The sequence below is a fragment of the Paroedura picta genome, chromosome 10, assembly GCF_049243985.1.
Source record: "Paroedura picta isolate Pp20150507F chromosome 10, Ppicta_v3.0, whole genome shotgun sequence".
In the NCBI taxonomy this organism is placed as follows: Eukaryota; Metazoa; Chordata; class Lepidosauria; order Squamata; family Gekkonidae; genus Paroedura; species Paroedura picta.
Window position 1 is genome coordinate 34,288,282 of NC_135378.1, and position 26,530 is coordinate 34,314,811.

General features: G+C 39.2%; 1 protein-coding gene across 12 annotated transcripts in view; it reads left to right on the forward strand.

The window, feature by feature from the left end:
- The window catches only part of PCM1 (pericentriolar material 1), a 60,841-nt gene extending 35,028 nt beyond the window's left edge, over positions 1–25,813 (forward strand). For 6 of the 12 annotated variants that reach the window (XM_077302119.1, XM_077302117.1, XM_077302125.1 and 3 more), the window contains 20 exons: positions 1,747–1,943; positions 2,988–3,174; positions 4,340–4,701; positions 5,116–5,283; positions 6,344–6,400; positions 8,589–8,761; positions 8,843–8,971; positions 11,236–11,356; positions 11,578–11,718; positions 13,189–13,322; positions 16,092–16,226; positions 17,019–17,216; positions 17,688–17,747; positions 19,979–20,111; positions 21,165–21,322; positions 22,494–22,572; positions 23,601–23,857; positions 24,865–24,957; positions 25,065–25,188; positions 25,539–25,813. In XM_077302119.1, the coding sequence (XP_077158234.1) occupies positions 1,747–1,943; positions 2,988–3,174; positions 4,340–4,701; positions 5,116–5,283; positions 6,344–6,400; positions 8,589–8,761; positions 8,843–8,971; positions 11,236–11,356; positions 11,578–11,718; positions 13,189–13,322; positions 16,092–16,226; positions 17,019–17,216; positions 17,688–17,747; positions 19,979–20,111; positions 21,165–21,322; positions 22,494–22,572; positions 23,601–23,857; positions 24,865–24,957; positions 25,065–25,188; positions 25,539–25,564 (2,932 nt within the window). In that variant the 3' untranslated portion in view covers positions 25,565–25,813. The remainder of the gene's footprint in view (positions 1–1,746; positions 1,944–2,987; positions 3,175–4,339; positions 4,702–5,115; positions 5,284–6,343; positions 6,401–8,588; positions 8,762–8,842; positions 8,972–11,235; positions 11,357–11,577; positions 11,719–13,188; positions 13,323–16,091; positions 16,227–17,018; positions 17,217–17,687; positions 17,748–19,978; positions 20,112–21,164; positions 21,323–22,493; positions 22,573–23,600; positions 23,858–24,864; positions 24,958–25,064; positions 25,189–25,538) is intronic. The other 6 variants (XM_077302123.1, XM_077302130.1, XM_077302128.1 and 3 more) reach the window with 3 other exon arrangements.
- Positions 25,814–26,530: the final 717 nt, after the last annotated feature.

The window sequence follows — 26,530 nt, forward strand, 5'->3', positions numbered from 1 at the left end:
GAATCTTGGGTACTCATTCTCTCTGAAGAAGTATTCCAGCTTCTTCAACCGAGCAGAGGTGAAGTTTATATTCTGGTTTGGTTCAGCGTTCAGAACAGCCCCCGAAAAAAACTCTAAATTGAACCAAAAATGCCCAGAACATACTTCTAAATGGAGGAGGGATAGAAACTGGTTTAATGGTTGACAGACATTGAAATCTAAAAGCTGATAGGTGGACCTGCCCCATGGACCAACCCTGTTGCTAGATTGAAATGGCTAGCAGCCATTTTCCTGGTCAGTTTTACTTTCTCTGCTTCCAAGCTGTTAGGCTGAAATATAGGTTTTAAATGAGGCCGTTGTCAGAGAGGGGCAGCTTAAAAATCAAATAAATAAATGGCTGGCAGCCGTTTAAACCTAATAGGTCAGTTGTGCTGCTTAGCTAAACCTAATAGGTCAGTTGTGCTGCTTAAATGGCCCAAACAGCCAAACTGACAAAATCAGTTAAAAATCCATGAACATGAATCCTGAGGCTCCAAATTAGGCCAAATTTGGGCTAGCTTTTTGTGCATGAACCAATTTGTGCTATCCCTGTTTACCACTAAATAACAGGCTGTACTGAAATTATTTTCGCCTATAACTAATCTCTAGAGTATGTCAGCCCTGACTGAAAAGGTCAGAATTTTATTTGTTCCAAGTGTTAAGTGGAAACCTTATATCTCTGCCAGAGCTCACTCATGTTACCTTTTAAAGCTTTTTATTTAAAATCAATCAAAAAGACTCTTGAAATAATTAAATGTAAAAGAACCGTGATGCAACGAAACACTTGCATGTGTTAATGAAATTAGAAAAGCATCTTATCTAATGCTTATCTTAAATTTAAAAGATTAAATAGAATTTCTAAGATTCTCACCAAAAGACTTTCAGAAAGATTAAATAGTCATAAGCAACCCATGTCTGAGATATTCAGGGGTGCTTTTGATGTTGTTACCATATATAGATCCAGTTTTGTGAAACTCATTATGCCTCTATCGTTTAATGTATTCCCTCTGAATGTATGATGCAAGTACCTCTGAGTTTAGAATGACTTTCCTATAGAAATAATGGTTTCAAATCTGATGTGTTTCTTCTTAGTACTATGTACGCACCCCTTAATTCATAGTTATCTTTTCCAAGGATGGAACACAAAGAATATTGCCAAATTTATAAGTCAAGAGTCTATAACATTAATAGTCAGGTCTGTGACAGTTCAGTCTGTTCTTAGAGGAAGAAATGCCAGAGTGTGTCTTGGCCAGAGAAACAGTAGCAAAAAGAAAGAGACCTTCACCTGGCTGGCAGGCCTCAAGGTGGAAAAAAATTGTTGGTTTGTCATACACACACACGTACACACACGTACACATGAAACTGCCTTATACAGAATCATACTCTTGGTAACCAAAGTCAGTATTGTCTTCTCAGACCAGCAGCAGCTTTCCAGAGTCTCAGGCTGAGGGTTTTCCCATCACCTCCTACCTGATTCTTTTAACTGGAGCTTCCAGGAAATTTGAACCTGAGACCTTCTGCATGCCAAGCAGATGCTCTGCCAGTGAGCCTCAACCTCTAAGGAATGTAGATGAATTCCCTTTCTAACAGAGACTGCACACAGATGCCCTTGGAGGATGCTTTGCAGTGGGAGAATATTCGCGTATGCATTTGTTATTTATTGAAATGAAACCCTACCTAGATGTCTTTTTATGTAATGCTACCCCAAAACTGCTGTTATCTTCACAGGTTGAAGCAAATGTTAAATGATCTAATGCGCCAACAAGAGCAGCAGCAGAAGCAAGAAAGAACACCAAAGAAAGAGAAAAGCAGCCAGGCACCACCACCTCCCTCACCAACTGCGTTTTGTCCCTTAAGCTTTCCTTCCCCAACAATGAATCTTTTTAACATGCCTGGGTTTGCAAATTTTTCTCCTTTCCCACCAGGTAGGACTCTTGGGCTCTGTAAAATAATTTGGAATTCATTAGAAATGCAAGCTAATTTGTTGCAAACTTCCTCCACCTTAAACCAAGAGGAAAGGCAGAATATATATTTTTATTTATTTATTTAGATTTATATACCGCCCTCCCCGAAGGCTCATGTTTTAATAACTATATGTTTTAATAACTAAACTATATGTTTTAATAACTAAATAAATCCGGGTTTTGCTTTTTTTTTCATATTTATCTCTGGAAGAAACCTTTTCTAGTCCTTTCCAGTTTATTTCATTATAACGTGTTCCTTTCTTTTCTTTAAAATAAACTAAAGTGTAGATCTGTGCAATAAATGTAACATTTATTGAAGACAGTTTAACTATTGTATTTCTGGCTTAATCTTTGTAAAACTGGGGAAAAATAATATAGTAAAAACCTTGGTTTACACAATCATTTGATTACAAAGGCTAGACATAACAAATAGGAAGTAAGAATAACAGCTTGTTCTACATGCCTGCCCTCTACAGGCTCCAATTAAAGACGCTTAATTGATGTTTTTGGATACGTTTGGTTTTCTGATTCCTTGTCACGTGCACATGTATTGAAATAAATATTTGCATTTAATATATATTCTGCTGCTGCTCAACCATTTGGGTTCCTAGCTTGGGTATACACATTAGGTTACTTTATTCCCTTTTTTGTTGTTACAGTGTTCAGTTAAAACAAGGAATAGTATGTTTAATGGGCCCAGTGACTTGGGTGCTTCAGTAGTGCTTGAAACCAGTAAAACATTCCAATTCAAATAGTTTGAGTCACTACAACTTCTGCACAAGGCAGTGTATATTGTCAGTTATTTTGCTCACCTTTAAAAATCTGTTCATCTCACATTGTTGAGACCAGAGCAGTAGTACTGCCACTGTGCCCCTCTCATCCTACCAGGAAGCTCACTGGGTGCCCTTAACAAATCATTCTACTAAATCACTGCATTATCTCATAGGTGGCTGTGAGGATAAGATCAAGTAATCCCATATATTCTACCTGTTATTTTTGCCACAGGTATCAACTTTGGTTCCATGTTTCCATCTGGCTTGGGTGACTTTCCACACAATTATACTGCTCGGACTAGTGAACAGCAGCAGCAGCAACAACCACCCCTAGAACATAACACTACTGGGAAAACTGAATATATGGCATTTCCAAAGCCCTTTGAAAGTAGTCCCAGTGCTGGAGCAGAAAAGCCAAGGTACTGGAGTTTCAACTGAGCCTTTGTCTGTGAGCAACAGCACATCAGAATCCATATTAGACATAAAAGATTGAGGAATAGAATTAAAGTTCAGGACATGCATGCCTTTTCTTGTGCTGTTCTCAGATATACTATGCTTCATACTGAAAGAGGCATCTGTATAGTGATGTAAGACTTTAGGTTTGTTGGTATTACAAAGGCCACTTTCATGTAAATGATTACATGGCTTGACTTTGATCTAGCTGTGCCTGTAAGTTCTACTTTATTTCCAGACTTAGAGCACCTAACTTCAGTTTTGGTTTATGGTGGGGTGGGGTGGGAAATGACTATTCTCACTTTAGTGCTAATTCATAAAATGAAGTAGGATTTGGTGACTACGAAAGCACTGTACTGTTGCACAATTACTCCAGAGGGGTGTGGGGATACACACAGTGGTGCAATGTGGTGGGAAAAGCTGCAGGTGGGGAAGGGAAATTGGCAAAAACCATGCAAGGAAGTATGCATTAAACGAATAATAGAACATTACAGTGTACAGTGCACTCCTGAAGAGTTGCAACCTTCTAGGCCCTGAATGGGTTTAAAAAGGTGTAACTCTTTAGGATTGCCCTGCTAATTGATTATATCTGTAACTAGGGGCAAAGCCCATTTTATTTTTAAATACAGTGGGCGCTAGCATGTGGGGCAGGGGGGCTCGCAGGGCTTCTTGCAGGCCCCCCCCCGCTGGCCCCTCTCCCCCCCTATTTGGCGGCTTCAGCGCAGCGACAGAAGCAGGCCCAGCGCGTCTGTGACACGCCGGGCCTGCTCTTTGTGCTGCGGCCAAGCCTTTCCTGCCCCCCCCCCGGGCGTGGCGTGGAGTGGCGAAAGGAGCAGCCCCGACGCACCGTTGGCTTTCCCCACTCCCCTCTGAGGTCCCGGCTTCGGTGCGGCCAGAAAAGCAGGCCCAATGCGTCCCCACGGAGTCCAGAATGGGTCAGTTCCACTGTTTGTTCCTAGCCTGAATATAGTTTTATCTATATTATTTTAGGCTACTTGGTGCTTGTTTTATGCCACTTTTATGTGCTGGATTCTCAATAGTTTTGTTCTATTAGTTGTCCACCATCCTTTAAGCAGGTCTCTATAGGGAAGTATGTATTTTCAAATGAATCGGTTTTCCTTTTCTATTAAGAGGTGTGAAGCAGCTTGAAGAGGAAGGGGAGAACAGTAGACTGACTTGGGTAAATGACCATCAGGATGGAGAAAAAGAGAACCAGTTGTTCCTCAAGACTGGCTTTGCAGTTCCAGTACAAAATTCCGTCAGTGTTAATCACAGAAATGAACCTGACACCAGCAGGAGAAGAGAATTTGATGAGGAATCTCTGGAGAGTTTTAGTAGCATGCCAGATCCAGTAGATCCTACTACTGTGACAAAGACATTCAAACCCAGGAAAGCATCTGCACAGGCCAGTCTAGCTTCCAAAGACAAAACGCCAAAGTCAAAGAGTAAGAGAAGGAATACTTCACATTTTAAAAACAGGCCTAAAACGAAAGGTAAGTGCACAGTGTGCAAACATACAATTTGTTGTTCTCAGTTTTGTTAATACCTGCAGCTGTTTGGTTCCTTAGAAATGGACTGAAGAAGGTCAGGTGACTAGCTTAAGGAGAACTTGGCCAGACATGCCCCTCACCCAGTGACAATTTTCTTCCTTCAGCCTCTCTCACAATTCCCTTGATTCTTCCTCCCCTTCTGAGATGGCAACTATCCCAGTTGCTAGTTCAGATCCCCACCTGTCAATCCTCTTCTGCCAGCTGTCATGGGGAGTGGTTATATGAAGTTAAAGGAGGCCTTTAAACTGTGCTAATAATTGGCCGGTATTTGAAATTTTATGATGGTTAGAATGCTAGAACATCTTTTTAATGAAATTTTGAGCCGAGTTTGAAAAAAAAATTCTCTTTTCCTTTAAGGTTATGAAAGTGCCAGTGTTTCTAGTACAGGTGAACCTTACAAGGGCAATAGGAACAGACACTCTACTCGGAAGGAAGAAGTTGTCCAAGCAAAAATATTCAGTAAAAAGAATCGGGAACAACTAGAAAAAATAATTAAATACAGTAGATCATCAGAAATGTCCTCAGGTACTCTCACTAAAACAACCTAGCAGAGTTTTCCTTCAGAAAATTTGTTTTGTGACTAATCAAATTCAAGTCAAGAGCTTTTTTTCATAATTACATTGTTGTTTACTGTTATTGTAGTATAAAACCTCTACCTAAGTATGCATGGATGAGAAAGCACTGTTTGTTCTTAGAACGTACAGGGAATTTTGGCTACATTTACAAATATATTTAAGGAGCTATAAATGAAATAGCAACTAGATACAGGTAACCGTGGATTTAATTTTATCTTAAAAATCGCCTCGGCTTCATTATATTATGTTAAAATGTTAATGGTATTTATTGAACCATAGGTTTAATTTTTAGTATTCTTTTAAGTATAAAACAATCAACACTTCGTTTCCTGAGATTGCACCTGCATGTACTGTACTGTTCAGCATTGCACTTTTTCACTTTTGAAGGGACACATTCAGGCATGTATTTTAAAGGAAGAAAGTGTTTGCAAGCAGAATTTCAGGTTTCTCAATAAACTCTTCATGTCATGAAGAGACAACCATATAGTTCCATTTAAAACAGGTCTTATAGGCAGGCCAGAGCCATACTTCTTCCATTTAAGAACTAAGACTAGATAGTATGTTACTAAAATACTTAACTGATAGTGTCCCTTTTTACCAGCGTGGTGTGTGTATGTGTGGGTTTTTTCTCTTTCCCTTTTGGGTTTCTTTGAAATTGTGGGAGATTAGATTAGTCCCAACACTTGATTCAGTTTTACATTTACCAAAATGTTGTGATTTCACATGTATTGTAGGCAAATTAAATGTAATAAATTCTGATGTCAGGAAACGGGCTGTTGGGCCAGAAATACCATATTTTTAAAAATCCCTCTTGAAACCTTGAATATTTTTTCCTGGGATTTTATAAGATAATGAGATTTGCTTTCCCTAAGTGTCCTTGTTCCTTTGGAGGAAAAATTTAATATTACTAAGTGGACTTTCTCCCATTATTTCATTAGGCCTTGCCTTTATTTCTGACACACATTTTTGTGTTTATCACTGTCTATCCTTCCCACCCCCCTTTCCTGCAGCACATGCTAGGAGAATACTGCAGCAATCTAACAGAAATGCATGCATAGAAGCACCAGGTAACGCATTAACTGCTTAGCTTCTAAACTTATCTTAATTTTTTCCTCTTTTTCTGGTCAATTTCATTTCTCAGACCTTGCTGATTAAATTAACTAATAGTACACTTAAGTAAAGTGGTGAATCTGCAAAAGTGGTGAATCTGCAAAAATTGTTCACTGTTATTAAGGCTGTGGTATAGATGGGAAAATAAATAAGAAAGCAAGTAGATAATTAAGTACCTAATTTGTCACAGTGCACGTCTGGGAGTGTGTCAATTTAAGCCTGATTTACATAAAAGCAGGAGAATAAAATAAAACTGTAGAATGCTGTAGTGGAAAAATGAACTGCACCACTTCAGAGTGCAGATGGAAGATGGTTCTGAAATGCTTCAGCATGTTAAAAACTCCTTACATGAGAAAAGAAACAAAATAAGGGAAAGAAGGGGGAGAGGTACTAGTTGCCAAGTTTTCAGGTTTCCCTCTATTGTACCAGTTTTCAGGAATATTTTGATCATGTGAAGGAACATTTAGAACGAATCTATCACCTACGTTCCAAACTGGTGTATTCCATTCTACCACTTAATTCTCTGGCTTGTGTAAACCAGGCCTCGCAGGCAGGTGTGAGCCCTACTCTCTGTTTTAGAAACTAAGCAGTTGGTAGTTAGTTGAAATCACTAATGCTTAAGCCTAGCAGTGTTTATCTCAGGATAGGTAAGAATCCAGTATTTGTAAATATTTTGTGTGACCTGCTGCTTGTACTGTCAATCATTACAGCTGCAGGCTGTGCTTGAGACTTGGACAATGCAAGCTTGTTGCTGTTCATAACACAAATTTCTAACTTAATCTAGTTCATTCTTCTGACTTGAAGATTGTCATGTTATGCACTCCAGCCACTGTGTTTTAAGGTGTCATATGACTCTTCATTTAATTGTGTCTTGACATGTTAGTGGGGCAGTTACACTTAATGTAGTGGTATAAGGCTGTTTTCTATAAACTATTGGCTCTCAGTGTTAACCTGGACACTATCCAGCCCCTGGGCTTTCACGCAGCATTTGCTTTGGTGAGAAATGGTGTAAAATCAATCCACCAAAGCTCTACCTTTAGAGCATGCCACACCTGTTCAACCCAGTTGCTTGGTATTCTACTTCCTATCTGTTGTCTTCTCACAGCTTGTTAAGGGCATTCCTTCTGGCCAGACTAAGTACTCATTCCTTGGCAGTTATGAGGGGTTAATTTACATTTATCTTATTCAAAACAAAGCTGCCCCTGTCCCTTAGGTAAGATGGACACGATAGCACATATCTTTCTGGAATGTCCTTTGCATGCTAACCTCAGGAGGTGTAGTTTCACTGTGTTTGCAAGCTCATTCTGATGTATACTTCAATGACCTAATTACCTTTTTACTTGGTGACAGGGGTCCAAAAAGAACTATCAGTTCCAAAAAAAATGTTCACTCCTTTTGTCCATTGGGTGATTAACAGCAACTACAGCTTGGGGTTTTATTGTTATTTCATGCCGGTAAACTGCCACGAGCTAGCTGGTCCGAGAGTGGCAGTATATAAAACTAATTAATAACAAATAATAACAAAAGAATACTTCTCAAGAACAATGTATCAGTTTTTACTGGAGGAAAGGAAAGCTCTAATAGGAAAATGTACTGCTGCTCCAATAAATATTTAAAGCAGTGTGTGTTTGAAAATGAGACACAAAGTTTAGGATGCAGTGTACTGCATCTCAACTAATGAATTGATCCCAAATTGCAGTGTTGCACAGGTATAGCAAGTTCATTGTGCTGTTGCTTCAAGCAAATACACATTGCTACAGGTCGTACAGGCAATAGTGGTGTTTTGTTATACCTTTACTGCAGTTTTTGGCAATAGTGGTGTTTTGCTGTATTTGCTGCACTCTTGGGCAAGAGATCCACTCTGATTTCTTGTGCTTTCTAGCAGGACCTTTTGTATAGAGTTTAGATGACATATTTGTGATGTATGAGGCATAACCTGTAGAAACTAATTGAATCTTTGTGCAAGACATATATGATAGCTAGAATCTCAGCTGTCATGCACAGGCACATGGAATTGCCACTGCTCACTTTAAAGTTACTTGGATGCCCCCCTCCCATAAGAAACAGCCCCTCCATATTTTCATGTTACAGTAGGAACAACAGAGAATGGCGATTGTACTTACTGTTTTCTTCACCATTCTACAGAAACAGGCAGTGATCTTTCTATGTTTGAAGCTTTGAGAGACACCATTTATTCTGAAGTAGCTACACTGATATCTCAAAACGAATCTCGCCCTCATTTTCTAATTGAACTTTTTCATGAACTTCAGATGCTAAATTCAGACTATTTGAGACAAAGAGCACTTTATGCATTACAGGTATGTTAAAAACTTAATGTTTGCACATCTGTGTGTGTTCTTTGCTAATAATAGTGTTAACAGATCTATTGCTTTGATTAGGATATAGTAGCAAGGCATACATCTGAAGATAACACAAAAGCAGAATGTCCAAAACCTTTGAACTCAACAGCGTGGGTAGGATCCAATTCAGAACTTACACCCAGTGAAAGCCTTGCAACTACAGACGATGTAAGTTTCTTTCAAGTGATGTTTGGAATATTTAATTGTGAAATATACCTCTTTACAGGCTTTGATGCTGAAATTTGGTAGGACCACAAAGCTGTGTTTCTTTCTGTCATCAGACATGGATGAAATGTATGTAAAACTTGTTGTAGAGGAATGGCTTCAAAAGAGAATGGTAGAAAAGTCTTCATTATCAATAAGACATCAGGTTGGATCCTGTGATCTGCTCACATTCTGCCCTTTTCCACAATCTGCCCTCCCAGCGGCCCATTTCAGATCTACGAAAGTTGATTGCTGAAGTTGGGGATTGTATTCAGGAGGGGTAAGCAGGTGACATTGTCAACTTTGCTCAGCATAGCTCTTCTGATGAAAGAGGTAGATGGGGTGAAATCACTCTCTTCAGTGCAGTTCCACAGTCCAAATGTGTCTCTGAATTCTGGAGTTGAGTTTTCCAGGTCTGGATCACTGACAGAATGTGGGATCCAACCAACATACTTTATAAAAGTATAAATTGAAAATTTCCATGTATCATGCAATGGTGATAAGAACCCATTGCTTAAAAAAAAGCTGTAAAATATTGTTTGATGGGCCTGTGCATGGGAATCCTCAAGGTTCCCCAGGCTCTTTCCTCATTTCCTTGTCATTCTTGTCAACTTTTCCATTAATCATATATTCCTCTCTCTATTGTGTTCCTTAACTAAGATATGGAGAAGGCTGAGCTTTGTTAATCCATCTCATATAGCTTATATACCCTGTGGCTTCCTTTTTGTGAGGCTTCTCCCTTAATCCAGACATGTATTATAAGAAAAGAGCTCTTGTCTCAGACAGGTGTTTGCTTTTATTTGATATTGGCATTACTCTTAAGAAAGTGAATTCAAAAGGATGAGACTCCACTTATGAAGTTTTATGGTTAGGTTATGTATATGAATGCAAGAAGAAACTACTGAAGAAGGAACTGTCACAAACGCCACAAGACAGGGAGCTTGGGTTAAGGGAGTTGATTGGTTGGGCAGAACAAACCAACCAAAGTCTGTTATGAGACCAAGGGATCAGGCCTCTAGCTCTCCCAAGTCTGAACAGGAAATTAATCCTGCAAGGTTCTGCACTTGCAAAGTGAGTTCCAGAGACATGTTACTTTGGTAGCTGTAGCCAGCCTGGGCCAAATTAGTAGATCGATATTGAAGCCACGGTATTCAAGAACACAAGAAATAAAATTAAAGCTATTCATTTATTAAAACAATGTGCAGGAATATACAATAAGAGCAGCGATGATAAAATAACAAAGCTAAATATCTGATCTTAATATTCTTTACAAACAATGGTTATTTGATGCAGAGGTTGCCTCAACAGGATTGAGACCAAGATAGTTCCAGAGTCCAACACAACAGGTGCCTGGCCATGCTGTCCCACCCCAGATAAAAAGTGTCCCAAACTAGTTGTATTCCAAGCTAAGGACAAAATTTGAATGAAGAATCAGTACTTGTGCCTAACAGCCTGTGCTGGTGTGATTCTGCACAAATATCTGCATTAATAGCAAGATGGAATGTGTCGGGCCACTTGGGCAGCCTTGAAATCACTAGGGCAGATCATGTACTCAGCACCTGTGAATCCCTCCCTTCCTCCTTATCTTCCCTGTGAGCAATGGTCAGCTTGACATTTGCTTTTAACGCTCAACATGAAGCACAGTTTCAGTTCTGAACAAGAGACTACGGAAAAGGCCTAATCTTTTTGCAGGAATCACAAATATTCCTATGGAAGAAGAAGAGTTGGTTTTTATAACCCATTTTCACTACCAGGAAGAGTCTCAAAAGTAGCTTGCAAAAGTAGCTTCCCTTCCTCTCCCCACAACAGAGACCCTGTGAAGTAGGTGGGCTGGGAAATAAGAGAGCTCTGACAGGACTGCTCTGTGAACTGCATTATTAGGACTGAGTAGCCCGATGGGGAAGGCACTGGCAAACCACCCCGTATTGAGTCTGCCATGAAAACGCTAGAGGGCGTCATCCCAAGGGTCAGACATGACTCGGTGCTTGCACAGGGGATACCTTTACCTTTACCTTTAGCCCGAGGTCTGGCTGCATGTGGAGGAGAGGGGAATCAAACCCAGCTCACCAAATTAGAAGCCTCCACTCTTAACCACTATACCAAATGGTCTTTGTTCATAATTATGACTCTATGTAGTACATTTTAAAGAAATATAGTTTTAAGTGATAATTGGTATTTGGTAGGTTATTTGTGGGAAAATACTTATCAGTTTGTTGTATGTTTTAAAGGAGACATTTGAGAAGAACTTTGACCCAGGAGCCAGTAGAGAATGTGAACAGAACGATGCAGACAATGGCAGTACTATGTCTGCATCTTCAAATTTTGAGCCCTTTGCTACTGATGATCTTGGTAAGCATAAAAGCCTATGCTGAAATGAAATACAACAGCCACTTGATGTTTGTTTTGATAGGGCATCTGAACTACTTTCACATCAAACTATTCTGCACTGGTGTATACCAAAACATAATTGTACTCTTTGTTCTTCTATTTTTTTATATTTAAATGTTATGTGCTAATGTTTGACTTCAGAACTAAAACATATTGTAAAAGGTTTTGTTGCCTGAATATAGGCAACACTGTGATTCATTTAGGTCAGGCATTGGCTCGGATGAGGGAATATGAGCGAGTAAAAATGGCAGCTGACAGTAATCTTGACTCTGAAGACGGTTGTGGTAGTAATCCCCAGGTTGCTTCAGCTTCTAAACCGGAAGGTATGGTTATATGTATACATACATCTAGCACAGTTTTGTTCCATCCTTTTTACAAAGCACCTCACCGCAACACATGTGGCCTTCTCAGACAGTCTCCCATCTAGAATATTGTCCAGTCTTCAGTGGCAGAGTGCTGAGGTGGTAAAATATATATCATTGGGGGTTTACAGTTTTTAAAGTTTTCTCCCATTAATCCCTAAAAACTAATGCAACATATGAAGCGATGAACTAGAAACATTTATTTCTGATGTGCTAATTTGTTATTTCCAGGAAGTTTTTACATAGCATAATTATGACCCACATACCTCCCGTTCCTAGATACTGTGCGATGTTGTGATCAGAAAAGGATCTTAAAAAACAAAATTATGCAGTAGTTACTTATTAAACCTAGATGTATATTACTGATGTAATCCTTTAAAATGACTTTGCATATTAAATTTTAGAATATAAATGCCTCAATTTCCAACAATTAAAATTGCACAAATATCCAATACTAAAGAGAAAATTATTCAATAATATAATTGTGGACAAAATTATCCACAATTTAAACAGTTCATAGTCAACAAATTTTCAATCATATATGTACAACATTATCTAATGTTTTGGATTGTCACATAATTTTTTTCATCTTACACATTCCAGTTAAGTAAAATCTTGTCTTCTTAAAAATATTTTACTTAATTCAAACAAGAGAGGATATTTCATAGGTGTTTTCAGTGTTCTCCAAAATTTCCAATTTTTCAGTTAGAACAATAAAGAAGGCGGGTGAGGGTGGAATAAAAACGTATGTGTGCACATGAATACTTCTGCGTTCCTTTTTCCAGGGTTTTGCATATGGCAAATCCCTTCTTAACCATGAAGCTTGGACTAGTCAGTTCCTTTCAACCTAACCTATCTCACAGAGTGATTATGAGGTAAAAATTGGAGGGGAGAACCACATTCTCCACTATTTGAGTTCCTTCAAGAAAGGTGGAATAAAAATGCAGTAATTAGCCTAGTTTTACTATATTCGCCTGCATGAGTAGACCAGGCCATATTTGGCTTCAGGTGCCTTAACATTGTTCTCTGAGTAAGCATGTGTATGCACATGGGAGCAAAGTTGAGGGCCTTCTGTGAGAGGCGAGAATGACTGAAAATGATTCCCTTTTATGGGCAGAGCAAGCAGAAAAGATGGTGATCACACAAATTAGGTTATATCCTACTGTTATCAGCTGTGCAATCCTTGGGGTTTGTAGCTGTGCAATCCATCTGGCAGCACAAGAGACTCTTCTGACAGAGGAAAAAGCCTTGTGCATGGGAGAATGCTCTTGTGCTGGAGAAATACGCTCTTCTTGGCTGTGTGGGGTGATGAAACACAACCCTTGGACTTTTAAGTATTTGCTAAAAATAATTGAAAGCCTTTACATAATCTTATAGGTAGCAGTTGCTACCTATTCTGAAATTGGCTAACTTTTTTTTTACTTTTTAAAGTGTCAGATACAATTGAAGGTCACTGTGCTCAACAACCTAGTGAAGTATCTGCTGTCCCTTGTCCACGAATTGATACTCAGCAGCTTGACCGGCAAATTAAAGCTATCATGAAAGAGGTGATCCCTTTTCTGAAGGTAATTAAATTAAGTTTGAAAAAATTAAGCAAACCAGCTTTTAACAAACTGTAGCTTGATTTTTCTTGCTCAAGAGGCCGCTAAGTTTATCCACTTTTAACCGTTTTGTTCCAGGCAGCACAAATTTTTACCTGACCACTGTACTGCCTTAATATAAAGAACGTATGGTGGTAGATTAGTTTTTGATAGCATGCACCAATATCATGGATCTGATCCTGGTTGTGTGGGTATCTTCTCTTAATTACCAATAAAATACAGTATGGGGAGGGGATGTACAGGTGTTACAGAGAACTAAGCAGTAAAATGCAAAAGGAATACTGCCTGGGTTGCACTGGCTACTGAATTACCCGGCATTTTCTCTCAGCAAAATGGATGCAAGCCAGCAGAAACAAACAGAGTTCTTATTTATTTATTTATCATACTTCTATACCGCCCTCCCCGGAGGCTCTTGACATTTATGCAGACTTCAGTTCTGTTCCTCCCCATCCCCCTGTTTTTGGTGTGATTGCTCTGAGTGAGCTGAACATTTGGCATCTTCTTTCCCAACTGGAAAGGATTCAGTGAAGCCAGTTGTGTATATGCAGGGATGAATCTTCCTCTTCCTGACTAGCTGCCATGTCATGCACTACTGGTTTTGAGGGTTTCTGGCCAGATTATTAAAAGTAATCTTTCTTCCCAAATATTTACCGGCTAGCTAGATGGGTGCCTCTCTTCTACTGTAAGTGTAATATGTAGATTTTATAGCAGAAATCAGAGGCATGTATATTTTTCTGGTTCTCTCTGATAAGCAGCAATCATTATAATCATTTATCTTATTAAACTGCAGAAGCTTCTTACAGTACAGGCATGTATATTGAATGCTGTGTTGGACGCTTATAGATATGCAGTATAGCTACATAACCTGCTAAGGCTACACACTAAAATCAAGACATAAGGCAGCATTGTTCAGCAACTTAGGTTTGTATATGATAAAACTTTAGATGAAGTATTCACTGCCACAATAAAACAAGTCTATTACTTAAATTTACCAGGGGCTGATGTAAGAGGACTAGAATTTCTTTAGGGACTTAACAATACCATTTTAAACAGAGTTACACTTTTCTAAGTTAATTGAAGTCCAGGCTGATAAGTGCTTAGCGTGGAATGGTAGTTTTGCGCTCTTCGGTCTGTGGTGCCCTGTGTTCATCGTCCATCTTACTATGCAGCTCCACATCAGGAGTGCACCCACACAGGCCAGTCACAAACATTTTCTTTCTAGCTCAGAAAACTCCAGGGTAGGAGTGCCCCACCTTTTTCGAAGCCAGTGCATGTGCAGGATTCCCACACAACCAAAAGCTGGAGCCCCCTTCCCTCAATGAGGATAAGAAACTTTCTAGCAGCTTCCATTTGTATTAAGTCAGTTTGGTGAAGATTGTCACCTGTTCTCTTTTTTTTGGGGGGGGGGGTCCAATTTAGTTTTTGGGTTCACAGATGCATCCTTATTGATTAGGACTGCCAAGATTGTCAAGGTTTTTCAGTTTAGGGTGGTTGGCTTGTGATGCAAACCAACTCCCTGTAATAATATTTTGGCACTTCATGCAGTAAGATTTGCCCTTACCTCATTTTCAGATATCCTCAAAGAAAAGAGGGTGCTGATTCAGACAGGAAAGTAGTATTTTTAGTGGCTACCTCAGCCAGGAGGGGTTAATGAACTTGCAGCACTTAAGAGTTCATCTACATTTCCTTATGATATTTAATGAATATGTTGTGTTGCACCTGAGTCTAGATTTTCTTCCGTTAAGTTGTTTCCAAGTTCCACCTAGCACAGGAAATTGTCGTACTGGGTTTCCTCCCCACTTTCACAAGCAGAAAAACCCCTCCATTCCCTTGATATTTGGATAGCTGTCCTATATTATTTAGGCCTTTTCATAAGGATAAAGCATTATTTCTTAGTTATTGTGTTTCCAAGAAGGACAAAGCTGCATCAGCCCAGTCCATACCTAGATGGGTAGGGGCTGTCATCCATTTGTGCATCTAGAGGATCATCTCCTCTCAGTTTTCCGCCTGAGAACAAGAGTCATCAACTGCCTTTCATCAGCAGGTTCCCCTTCTGGATATCTGCAAGGCAGCAATCTAGTTGACACATATTTTTGAGACATTATGCCCTAGATCTGAAGGCAAAGAAAAGAAGCTAATGTAGACAAGGCTGTTCTGCAGACTTTTTTTCAGTGAGAGACTCACCCTACGTCTTCTGGCAAATAGCTCGCTGATGGTCCCAATATGGGGCTCCACAATAAGGTGGGAGATGAAAACTGAGTTATGCTTGCCTGTAACTGTTGTTCATCAACATCTGTTGTGCAGATATACATTCCTTCCTCCTTGCCCTACCATGAGCTCTCACACAGTCTATTTGTGCCATGATAGGCTCATGGTGGCTTAGCAGGAACTGAGGGAAGAGGGGTGCCTACTTGAGGAGCATGTGACACATTGTGGGGGGAATCCTGTGTATTGGCTGACTGTGAAAGGTTCCCGAGCTTTGGAGCTAGAAAGAAAATGTCTGCAGCCAGCCTGTGCAGACACAATGCCAGTGTGTGTCTACACAGAAGACATTGATGATTTAATGATGTTATAGTACTATATGATATTATTAAGTAATGCATTGAAGATCTTAACTTTTCCCACATTTTGGTGCAATTTGCATAAGAACCGCTGCTGTTAAAAAAGAATATCTTTTTCTTGAGTTTTTTCCTTTAAAATAAGTTAAAGATTATCTGTTTTAACTCTTTCTAGGAACATATGGATGAGGTATGCTCTCCTCAGCTATTGACTTCAGTAAGGCGCATGGTCTTGACACTTACACAACAAAATGATGAAAGCAAAGAATTTGTGAAGATCTTTCATAAGCAACTTGGTAGCATATTGCAGGTGAGTGTGATCAGTTTCTGGGCCTTAAACCAAGAATTGGGAGCCAGCATGCTGTAATGTTGATTAGTATCTGCAAACCCAGGTTCAGATCCCTACTCTGCAGTAGAAACTTGCTGGGTAACCTCGGGCCAGTCATTCTTTTTCAGCCTAGCCTATTTCACAGGGTGGTGGTAGTAATTAAGATAAAATGCAGGGAGAGCAATGTATGCTGCTTGGATTCCTGTTGGGGAGAAAAATGGCCTAAATTCTCCTGGGACTCATTTTCACTTTTTTATATAGTGGAAACATTATGAGATTATCTTACTTTGTCAGTTTAATGTGTACATGCTTCACCTCCCCTTCCATGGTGATAGCTGATTTTACCACATTAGTGAGCTTGTTGATTTCACAGGACCAAAGCTACTTTATCAAGTCCATGCTGTTTATAAAGCCTCATTTACTTTGCAAGTTAGCATAAATTTTTTGCACCTTAAGTACTTCTCCAAAGTCTTCAAGCACAGCTAGTATCTGCTTCCTAATTATTTCAGAAACTTCAGAGTAAGCATGGTGATGTAAAACATTGTAATACTTTTTCTTCATAACCTACTATTTAGATTGTTATTGTAGCAATTTCAAATTTGTCTTGGTCCATCGGCCTTGTCAACTTTAATCTCTGTCTACCTCATAGAGCAATTGAGAAGATCTAAAGAGATAAACTGACATATATACCATTGGATTCTTTGGAGAACATGTTAAATTATAAATGAAAATGGTTTTGTGTTTTCTGTGCTTCCCCCCCCCCCCCAATAACAGGATTCACTAGCAAAATTTGCTGGTAAGAAATTAAAGGATTGTGGGGAGGACCTTCTTGTGGAGATTTCTGAAGTCTTATTCAATGAACTAGCCTTCTTTAAACTCATGCAAGATTTGGACAACAACAGCCTAACAGTAAAGCAAAGATGTAAAAGAAAGATTGAAGCAGATGGAATGATACAGTCATATGCCAAAGAGGTGAGGACTGTCATATTTTAAATGAACTAATATGGATAGTTTATCATCTTAGGTAAAGTCACTCTCAAAATATTTTAGGTCACACAACAATTGTATGAATTTGTAAATGGAACTGTTTTGAACGTATATTAGAAGCCCTGGTGGTTGAAAGTATATTAGAAGCTCTGTCTGCTATATGTTAGCATGCTGACATGATGCTCTTTGTAGAATAATTATTTGTGTCCAGGTTGCACCAAAGCATTCCAGGACAGAAAAGCAATGACCATTATCATTTGAAGGAAAGGATGGTATCTGCTTGCGCTTGGGTCCTCCTTCTTCCATGATCCCTAGAACCAGGAAATAGGTCATTCTGCCTCTAGGGGGACGGACTATCTTCATGGATTCCATAGTAGAAAGTACACTTGATACTTATCGGTAGCTTGCTTGGCTTTGTACAGAAACACTACTAACTTTCAATTCTATGTTTCAAAGGCAAAAAAGGCACTAGAAGGAGGAGCCTGTTCATCTGCTGAGGATATTGATGAAGACAAAGTGAGATTATATTAATGTATTGTTTATTTTGAGTTATTTAAAAAAATAGGGTGCTATAGGCTTATTATTTCTCTTTTAATATAGCCCATTGAAAAGGCAAATAAATCAAGCAGCTAAATGTTTTTTTCCTCATCCAGTATTAGCAATGACTTGCTCAGAAGTTATGTTTAAATGTAGGTGAACACTTTTGTTTTATTTCAATGTATGGAAGCATTCCTCAAATGATCTTCTCTTTAGTAAAACATCAAGAGTCCAATAGCCCCTTTAAGACCAACAAAGATGTATTCAATCCATGAACTTTTGAGTGCATGCACTCTTCTTCAGACTAAATGAAAAACCATCATAATTGTGGAGATATAGGGTAAAAAGCAAATTATGTCAAATTAGTAAACTGTATCATAATATACAAATTAAGCCATATGATGCCATATGATAATTCTGTACTAAAACAGCTAATTGGTCCTTTTGCGTTCGGTTGTAGTTCACAGAAACATTGGGAAAATAAAACTGTCCCCATTAGTAAGTAATGGAGGACACTTTCCCAGCTGTTGCTAGCCCCATCCATCTCCATCCAAGCATGGAAACATCCCTGCAAGTGACAAGCTGTGCTGGCAACTATCTTGTCCTGATTCCAGAGAGTTAAATTCAGAATTACATTACATATTACAAACATCACATTACAGTCACGTTGTCCCAAATAAAATAAATTACAAAGAAGAGAGGATTCAGTTCACTGGCACTATATCCAATTGTGCATGATGTGGGATGACAAGGAGAGACAACAGTTAATGTAAGCTATATTTTGTTTTGAACAAGATGCAACCAAATGAATCCAGGAATCTGAGATAAGAACAGAAGTTGCTAAGCAGCCTTTTCAGATTAAGAAATCAGTTTATATGTTACAGTTCCCACCCGTTTTTTTTTTCTTCACAGCTTCTTCTCAGATCTAGTGGGGTGTGTAATGCTTATAGGTTTAATTAGAAGATTAAACTTTTTTTTTGTATGTATGTGCTGTTAAGTCACTTCATTAACAGCCTTGTTCAAGTCTTTGCAAGCCATGGCTTCCTTCATTGAGTCAATCCCTTTCATGTTGGGTCTTCCTCTTTTCCTACTGCCTTCATCTTTTCCAAGCATTACTGTCTTTTCCGGTGACTCTTCTCATAATGTGATCAAAGTACTATAGCCTCAGTTTAGTCATTCCAGAGAGAGTTTAGGCTTGATTTGACATAACTTTTATTTATTTGCCTTTTCAGTGGGCTATATTATCTGTAACTCTTCTCCAACACCAGTTTTCTTCTTATCATTTTACTTCATTGCCCAACTTTCACAGCCATACATAGTAATGGGAATATTATGTCATGCATTATCTGGATTTCGGTTGCCAGTTACACATCCTTTCATTTAAGAACCTTCTCGAACTTCTTTATAGCAGCCATTCCTGAGCCAACCAGGGAGGGCGGGCTATAAAAAGTAAAGTTGTTGTTATATTACCAGTAATTTCCTTCTGATTTCTTGGTTTTAGGCTCCTGTTGGTTGTTGATGGAGCCAAAGAATACAAATTGTTAACACTTTCTACTTTAACTTTCATCAGTAGCTAGATTCTCCCTAGCTAAGCCCATTCTCCCCCTTGGATTGGCTTCTTGGTGAGCTCTGTTGAGCATTCTGGCCTAAACCAGACTGCCCAGAAGAGCCCTAGCTGGGCCCATCTGCTGTCAGCCTAAAATGGCTGTCAGACTCAGCAGTCATTTTAGTGGTTGGTTTTTCCTCCCCCTTATAATGGGTGGGAATCAAACTGGGCAGTTTAAATGACTCAGAGACATTTAAAACTAACAGCTGAGGAACAGACCACCCTGCTCAGCTGCTAGGTTTAAATGGCCCAACCAGGCAAAAGGTTCGAGAAATGTTCAGGGTGGTGCCTCCTCTGAACTTGGGGGGCACAAACCAGACAGATTTGTGACTGGTTCATGCTCATCTCTAATCAGCACATCTTGTTGAAGTATGTCATAGATTTTTTCCTGGACACTTGAATAAATAAGCTTTCAGTTCCTTCCTCATCAGCATCTGTAGTCAGGGTTGTAAACTTAAATGATGGTTAGGTTCTCCATGAAGTTTGATTGATATTTAGGGATTCTTAAGAGTAGACAGTGGGCAATTCATTTCTTAAATGTCATTTAGAATAAACGGAATACTTTTATGTATCTCTGCAGTAAAATAATTTTGTTCATGATTAGGATAAAGATGAAACTGAAACAGTTAAACAAGCTCATGAACCTGCAGTATATAATGCAGAAGATACAAAAAGCAGAGGATCAGATGCTTCTGACCAGGAAGAAGAGGAAAGTGAACATTGCCCCGTATCCATAAGTAAGCAGCCTTTATTACATTGATTGCAACGTTAGGCAATTAAGCTTTTTCCATAGTTGTATATATTTTTACTTTTAAACTAAGATTGAATTTTCAGTATGTAATCACTTTTACAAAGTCATGAGATCTCCCAGTTCCATTTTTCGTCAGATTTAAATTTTCAAATTATCTTTTCCTGTTTTTAAGCACAGCAACTAAAAAATAATACTGTCAGAGAACAATTAAAGAACATTAAGAGGATACAAAGAATTTGATTAAATATACATACAAAAGAACTGTGCCCACAACTATAATTTGTTGCTTTTCCTGCAAGGAGTAAACTGATCTGTTTAAAAAGTGATTTTCAGAGAACTCCACAAAGAATAGTCCAGCTTCAAAATCCGTTCCCTTATATGTTCTAAATGCTGCCTTTGGATGGTGAGTTGAGGTCATCTGTAGAACACAATCTTCCTCAGTGCCTTCCAGTTATAGCAGGCTTTCTCAACCAGGTTTTCATGAAACCCCAGAGTTTCATGATAACTCCAAGAAGGGTTTCACCAATTAGGTGGGCATTACTTAATTTTAACATTTTTTAAAGATGGTTTAGTGATATATCACTGCTGACATCACTGCTAGAGTTTCTTGAAACCTGAAGAATGTTTCAAGTATTTCTCAATGGTAAAAAAACCATTGGTTAAAAACCTACATGGAGGTTTTCAGTTTGCATTTCATGAATACTAGACTGCACTTTTCCTCCCCCAATGCCTTTTTAAAGCCTTGCTCTCCTTTCCCTTTTACACAGTTCAATTAATGATAGGTTGCTTTGACATGGAGTACAGTTTTCTTATACATCCTAACCACCAAAGCATGGTCTTATGAGTTGTTTACCTGGCTTGAAGGGAGCACTGTCATCTGGCAGTTGGGATGTAATAGAAAACCATGGTTAGTACTAAAGCAAAAAGCGATGCATTCCCAAAGGGGAGGGAGCATGCAGGCACAAAGTTTGGAGGCATAACTGATCACACTGTGGTTGTATTGTAGTTACATTTTAAAACTTATTGCACTTAACTTCAGGCTTGTCTAAAGCAGAAACCCAGGCTCTGACTAATTATGGAAGTGGAGAAGATGAAAATGAAGATGAAGAAATAGATGAATTTGAAGAAGGACCTGTAGATGTCCAAACTTCTCTCCAAGCAAACAATGAAACTGTAGTTGAAAATGAACAAGAGCAGGTATTTACAGAATGGAAACACTAGGGATCATATTGGTAATACACTGTGAATTTCAGAGATGTGTACAGTTCGTTATAAATAGGTCTTTAAAAAACACCAAAAAACTTCCAGATTCAGTTGGAGAGTTTAGTTTCCTTATCTGCTGTATAATTGTTCTGCTACCCTCAGTGATGCTTCTGCAGAGAAGTGTAGATGGTTAGGAAAATTAGCTTGTGATATAGTTAGAAAAATTGTTTAAATTGTTTATTGTGCTTTTCAAAGGATTATCTAAGGCTTATGCTTAGGTGGGTAAACTTCTATTAGCTAAACAAGCTTTTATAGTAGCTTTTCAAACTGAGTTTTGACATGTGGGTTTAGGAATTAAAGGTATTTGCAATGTAACATTCAGAAACAGTGCTATAGAAGGATGGAAACATTACAGTTTCATTAGAGTGGAAAGCTCAAGTTCAACATCAACCTTCTAGAAGTGGTGGGTTTTGAAATGAAAAAAATGGTTTTGCTGTTAATTTGGGTTACTTTAGCTACAAAGGCATTGGAGATGAGCCTGGCATCTTCCCTGTATGACTTCTGGACTGATGACAGTTTGGTTTGAGAGAGGCTAGTCTGTAGCAGCCAAATCGAACAGGAGTTCAGTGGCATCTAAGGCACCCAACAAAATTTGGACTGCTGTAAGCTTTCATGGGCAAAAACTTGTTTAATCAGAGGTGTGCTTTTGGCTGATTCATTTATATTAAAAGGTACAAACCACAAAAGGACAGGGGAGAGATGTTTCAAAGACAGGCCAGTGTAAAACTACATGCAATACAAAGAGTAACAAATCTACTCTCGAGTGGGTGAGGACCACTCCAAACTGTTGGGAAGTACAGAATACAATAATCAGATCCGATTTGAAAGTTTTCAAAACGTATAACCATCTATAGTGAGTTCTATTCCTGAGAGCCTTTGAACTAAATAAACCGATTGTGAGATGACACAAGTTGGTGGGGTGGTGCCAGTTGATATGCTGTTTTTAACGTGTAAATCATTTTGATATATATTAATTACAATGTTATTGTTGCAGAAGTTTGGTTTTCATTTTAGCTGTTTTGTTGGAACTTTATCTTAATACATTGTAAGTGGATATGAGTGACCTCTTGGTCTTTTGTCATCATTTTAAACATTGTCTTTTTAGGTTTCACAGCACGAATTGGAGAATCCAAATGGCTACAATACTGAATTGGCATCTATAAATGGTGAAGGTACAAATAAAGGTGTGGGTTTTTTTAAAAAGGCAAACAAGGGGTCCCTTAAAACTTTTGTGGCCTTATTCAAAATTGGGCTGCGTGCTTCACGTTACTGCTTTTACAGCCACTAAGATTGGGATGGGTCTCAAGTGGGCAATCCTATGCAGAGTTCCTCATGGCCTTAACCTGGAGTACCTATACATAGGACAGTGCTGTTACTAGGAAGGTAAGAAAAATCATCATTTGCTTGATGGAATAGGACTGAACCCCTTCCCTTAAGATTTATAATACAACAATAAGAAAAAGAGCTGGAGGAGGATTATACCCGACTTTTTATTACGCAAAGAAATCCCAAAGCAGCTTACAAATGGCTTTCCCTAAATCTCCCAGTAACAGACACCCTGTGAAGTAAGTGGGGCTGAGCGAACTCTTAAGAGAACTGCTCTGTGAGAATAGTTCTAAGAGAATCATTACTAGCCCAAAGTCACCCAGCTGGCTGCATGTGGAGGAATCAAACCTGGCTCTCCAGATTAGAGGCCACTGCTCTTTAATCACTACACCATGCTAGCTCTTTGTGATCTAATTAGGAGCCATACAGGTGTTAAATGCAGCTAGCATAAGGATTGTGAATGAATGTATGTGGGTTACAGTTTGTGTACTGTTAAACTGAAAACTAACCTGAGAATAAAGCAGAATGATTTCAGGAAACAAAGCAGATTATCCAGGACCTTCTCTTCTTCTCCAGTGACTATAGGAAAGGGAACATTCTGGAGGTGCTCATGATTCCCCAAGTACCAGATACCATGTTGATGCAAGCTTTAGTATGACCCTTAGTACTGATATTCTGCATGACATAACAGACTATCCTCTTTTAATTGAAGATTTTTTTACTGATTTGAGGAGTTAGCCTTGTTGCCTAATGGTCACTTTTAAAAGCTTGAGTGTGTATCTGGCCCTTTCTACAACCCTGCCATTGGGTACTCAGTCCTTCTGCTTTTCCTTTGTATCAGTGCAATAAAATGTTGCTTCGTTTTGTTTTTGTTTTTTCTTTTTAGGTGATCAGAGCTTACCTGCTGTTGTGCCTCCGTACATTAATGTATTGGAAGATACGCAACTTTTACCTGTTACAGTTGCTGAGGATCTTAATCCTAGTGCAGTATTAACAGCAGAAGAACCAACCCCTTCATCAGAAGAAAACAAGAATCACACATCAGAAACTGTATATGGGGAAAATAAATCTTCATTAGGATCTCCTGAAAGCTCTGTGGTTGGAAGCCCTGATACAGAATCTCCTGTATTGGTGAATGAATATGTATGTATAGTTTGACTCAACTCTGCATTGAAATGTAAATGGAAAGGTGCTTAGGCTGGAGAAGGATTTAAAAATAGTATTTGATTAACATGACCTGTTGAGAATTTAGTCCTGGGAAGCCTTTTCCCTCAAACCATTTTACCCACATTCTAGAGAGCAAGAATTTAGCTTTGGGAAGTAAGGAAATTAACCCCAGGAACAGTTTCCACTAATTGAGATTTTTGCCTCTGGAATATGATTTTCACCCCATCCCCCTGCCCTGAGTAGAATTATAGGGGGACGAGGCTTCAGCAGGAAGGGAGAAGAGAGGAAAATGCAGTGGCTGGGATATTAATAACATCAGCCACAGTCTAAACCAGTGTTTCTTGATGGTCCTGGAAGGGTTACCTGAATGGGTGGGAATTAATTATTTTTAATATATATATTTAACATTTGTTAAACATTTATTGGGTGATAAGACCATATATGGTCATGTCAAGCCCTCCTCCCCTGAATGGCCAATAATGGGCTGGGGGGGGGGGATAGGAAGGGGAGTGTCCCCAGGTGGGCCTGTACACAGTTTTGCTTCCCAAAAATATTCTGCATGATTGTGCCCCTTCTGGGGTTTCTCAAAGCCTGAGGAATGTTTCAGGGGTTTCTCAACCATTAACAAGTTGAGAAAGACTGGTCTAAACCAAAGTAAAGAGTTTTCAGTCCCATTGACTTTACTTGCATAACTATGTGCGTAAGTATGCTGCTGACAGCAGAGGGACTAGGGTTGGATGCTTCAGCATCCGAAGCAGCCGTTCGCGCACAAAGCAACCAGCACTGCAGGGGGGGGGGAGCACCGGTGCACAACCCGGCGCCTGCATGCAGAACTTCCCTCCCCTCCCCAACACACTGACTGCTTTAGGCATGAACTGCCGCTGAAGCTCCCAACCCTAAGAGGGACCTAAAAGTTCTTAATGTGACCAGGACTGTACCACTTTAAATACTGTATTAATTTAACAATGTTATTTTCTCAACAGGAAACAGGTTCTGGAAATGTCAGTCAGAAATCAGATGAAGATGATTTTGTGCAAGTTGAAGATCTGCCTCTTAAACTTGCAGTATACTCTGAGGTATGTCGCTTAAAAAATCTGTATTGAGAAGTGTACAAAGCTTTTCTGTTTAAATAGTACAAGGACACAGAATTGTAGGAACTTTTTTTGATTATGTTTACTTCCAGGAAGATATAATGAAGAAAATGGTGGCAGAAGCCCAGACCAACAACATTGCTGAGGAAATACTAGCTGGTGCAAAAAGTCATGGTGAGGAATTAGCAGGAGATCCACAGATGCTAAAGGAACCAGGTGAGGAGTTTTAAATTCCTTATTCAGCCTTGTCCTTATAAACTTGAAAGTACTCAATTTGTATTAAAAGCCTGTTTCTCCTGGATGGTCATTCCTAAAATACCTGGACAATCTGGAGTAGGACTTGGCAGTTTCACTTTATTGTGCACCCTTGGGGTGGCAGCAACCCACAGGGGTGAGGATTTATATAGTTGTGCTAATTTTGTTTGTTCTGGCTTCGATCTAGGGAATGGACATTCATGTGTGAATGACAGCACCCTGCACAGCTGACTTCCTCAGCCAGTGCCCTATGCTAATTGTTCTTGTATCCGTGGCTGTTCTCAGCAGTTTTTTCTTCTGTTCTTTTATAGAGCCATCGGGAGCCCAGAGTGCGTGAAATACCCTCCAGAGATTCTCCTTGGCCTAACTTCTGTGAATGCATATAGAAAACTCTTCCTAAAATTCACATGTTTGTACAAAAATGTAAATTAGTTTTTCACTGCCTCTTAGAATAGGCATGCTAATCTGCACATAAAAACCTAAACCGCGAAAACTGACTTTTCAGTCTTGCTGCACAGTTTTCTTTTCTGTCTTACATTTTTAATGTAATTTCAGCAGTTTTAAATAAAGTTTGACTTGTATGTGTTTTGAAGGGTTGCTAAATGAAACTCTGAAGCGTAATGGATTCAGTGAAACCAAAACAATTTGTATTGAATTATCTTGTGTTTGTTTATACTGTAAAGGATTCTGTGAAAGGCCAGGGTTTTTTAAATTTAAAACATACAACACTAATGAATATAGGGTATCTGAGGATTACACCTTCGATTAGTGCATTGAGAAATGAAACTAAATCCTACGGTCTAGTTCCAGCTGTTGTACAGCTGGAACTGTGAGAACTGTTACAGATTGTGTTGGAACACAATCTTTTTCTCAAGTGTTTTTCCAGAACGGCACGCCAGTATTCATTCTGTTTATTGGTTGTATTAGGTCCAGCTTGTTGTACCCTTGTCATACTGGATCTAGCTTTGCCAGTTTGGTGTAGTGGTTAGGAGTGCGGACTTCTAATCTGGCGAGCCGGGTTCGATTCTGCACTCCCCCACATGCAACCAGCTGGACCTTGGGCTCACCACAGCATTGATAAAACTGTTCTGACCAAGCAAGTGATATCAGGGCTCTCTCAGCCTCACCCACCTCACAGGGTGTCTGTTGTGGGGAGAGGAATGGGAAAGCGACTGTAAGCCACATTGAGCCTCCTTTGGGAAGAGAAAAGCAGCATATAAGAATCAACTTTTCTTCTTCCTTACATTTTATGCAATCCTGATTAAGGCTGTTCCCATGTATATTCCTAAAAGGAGTTTTCTTT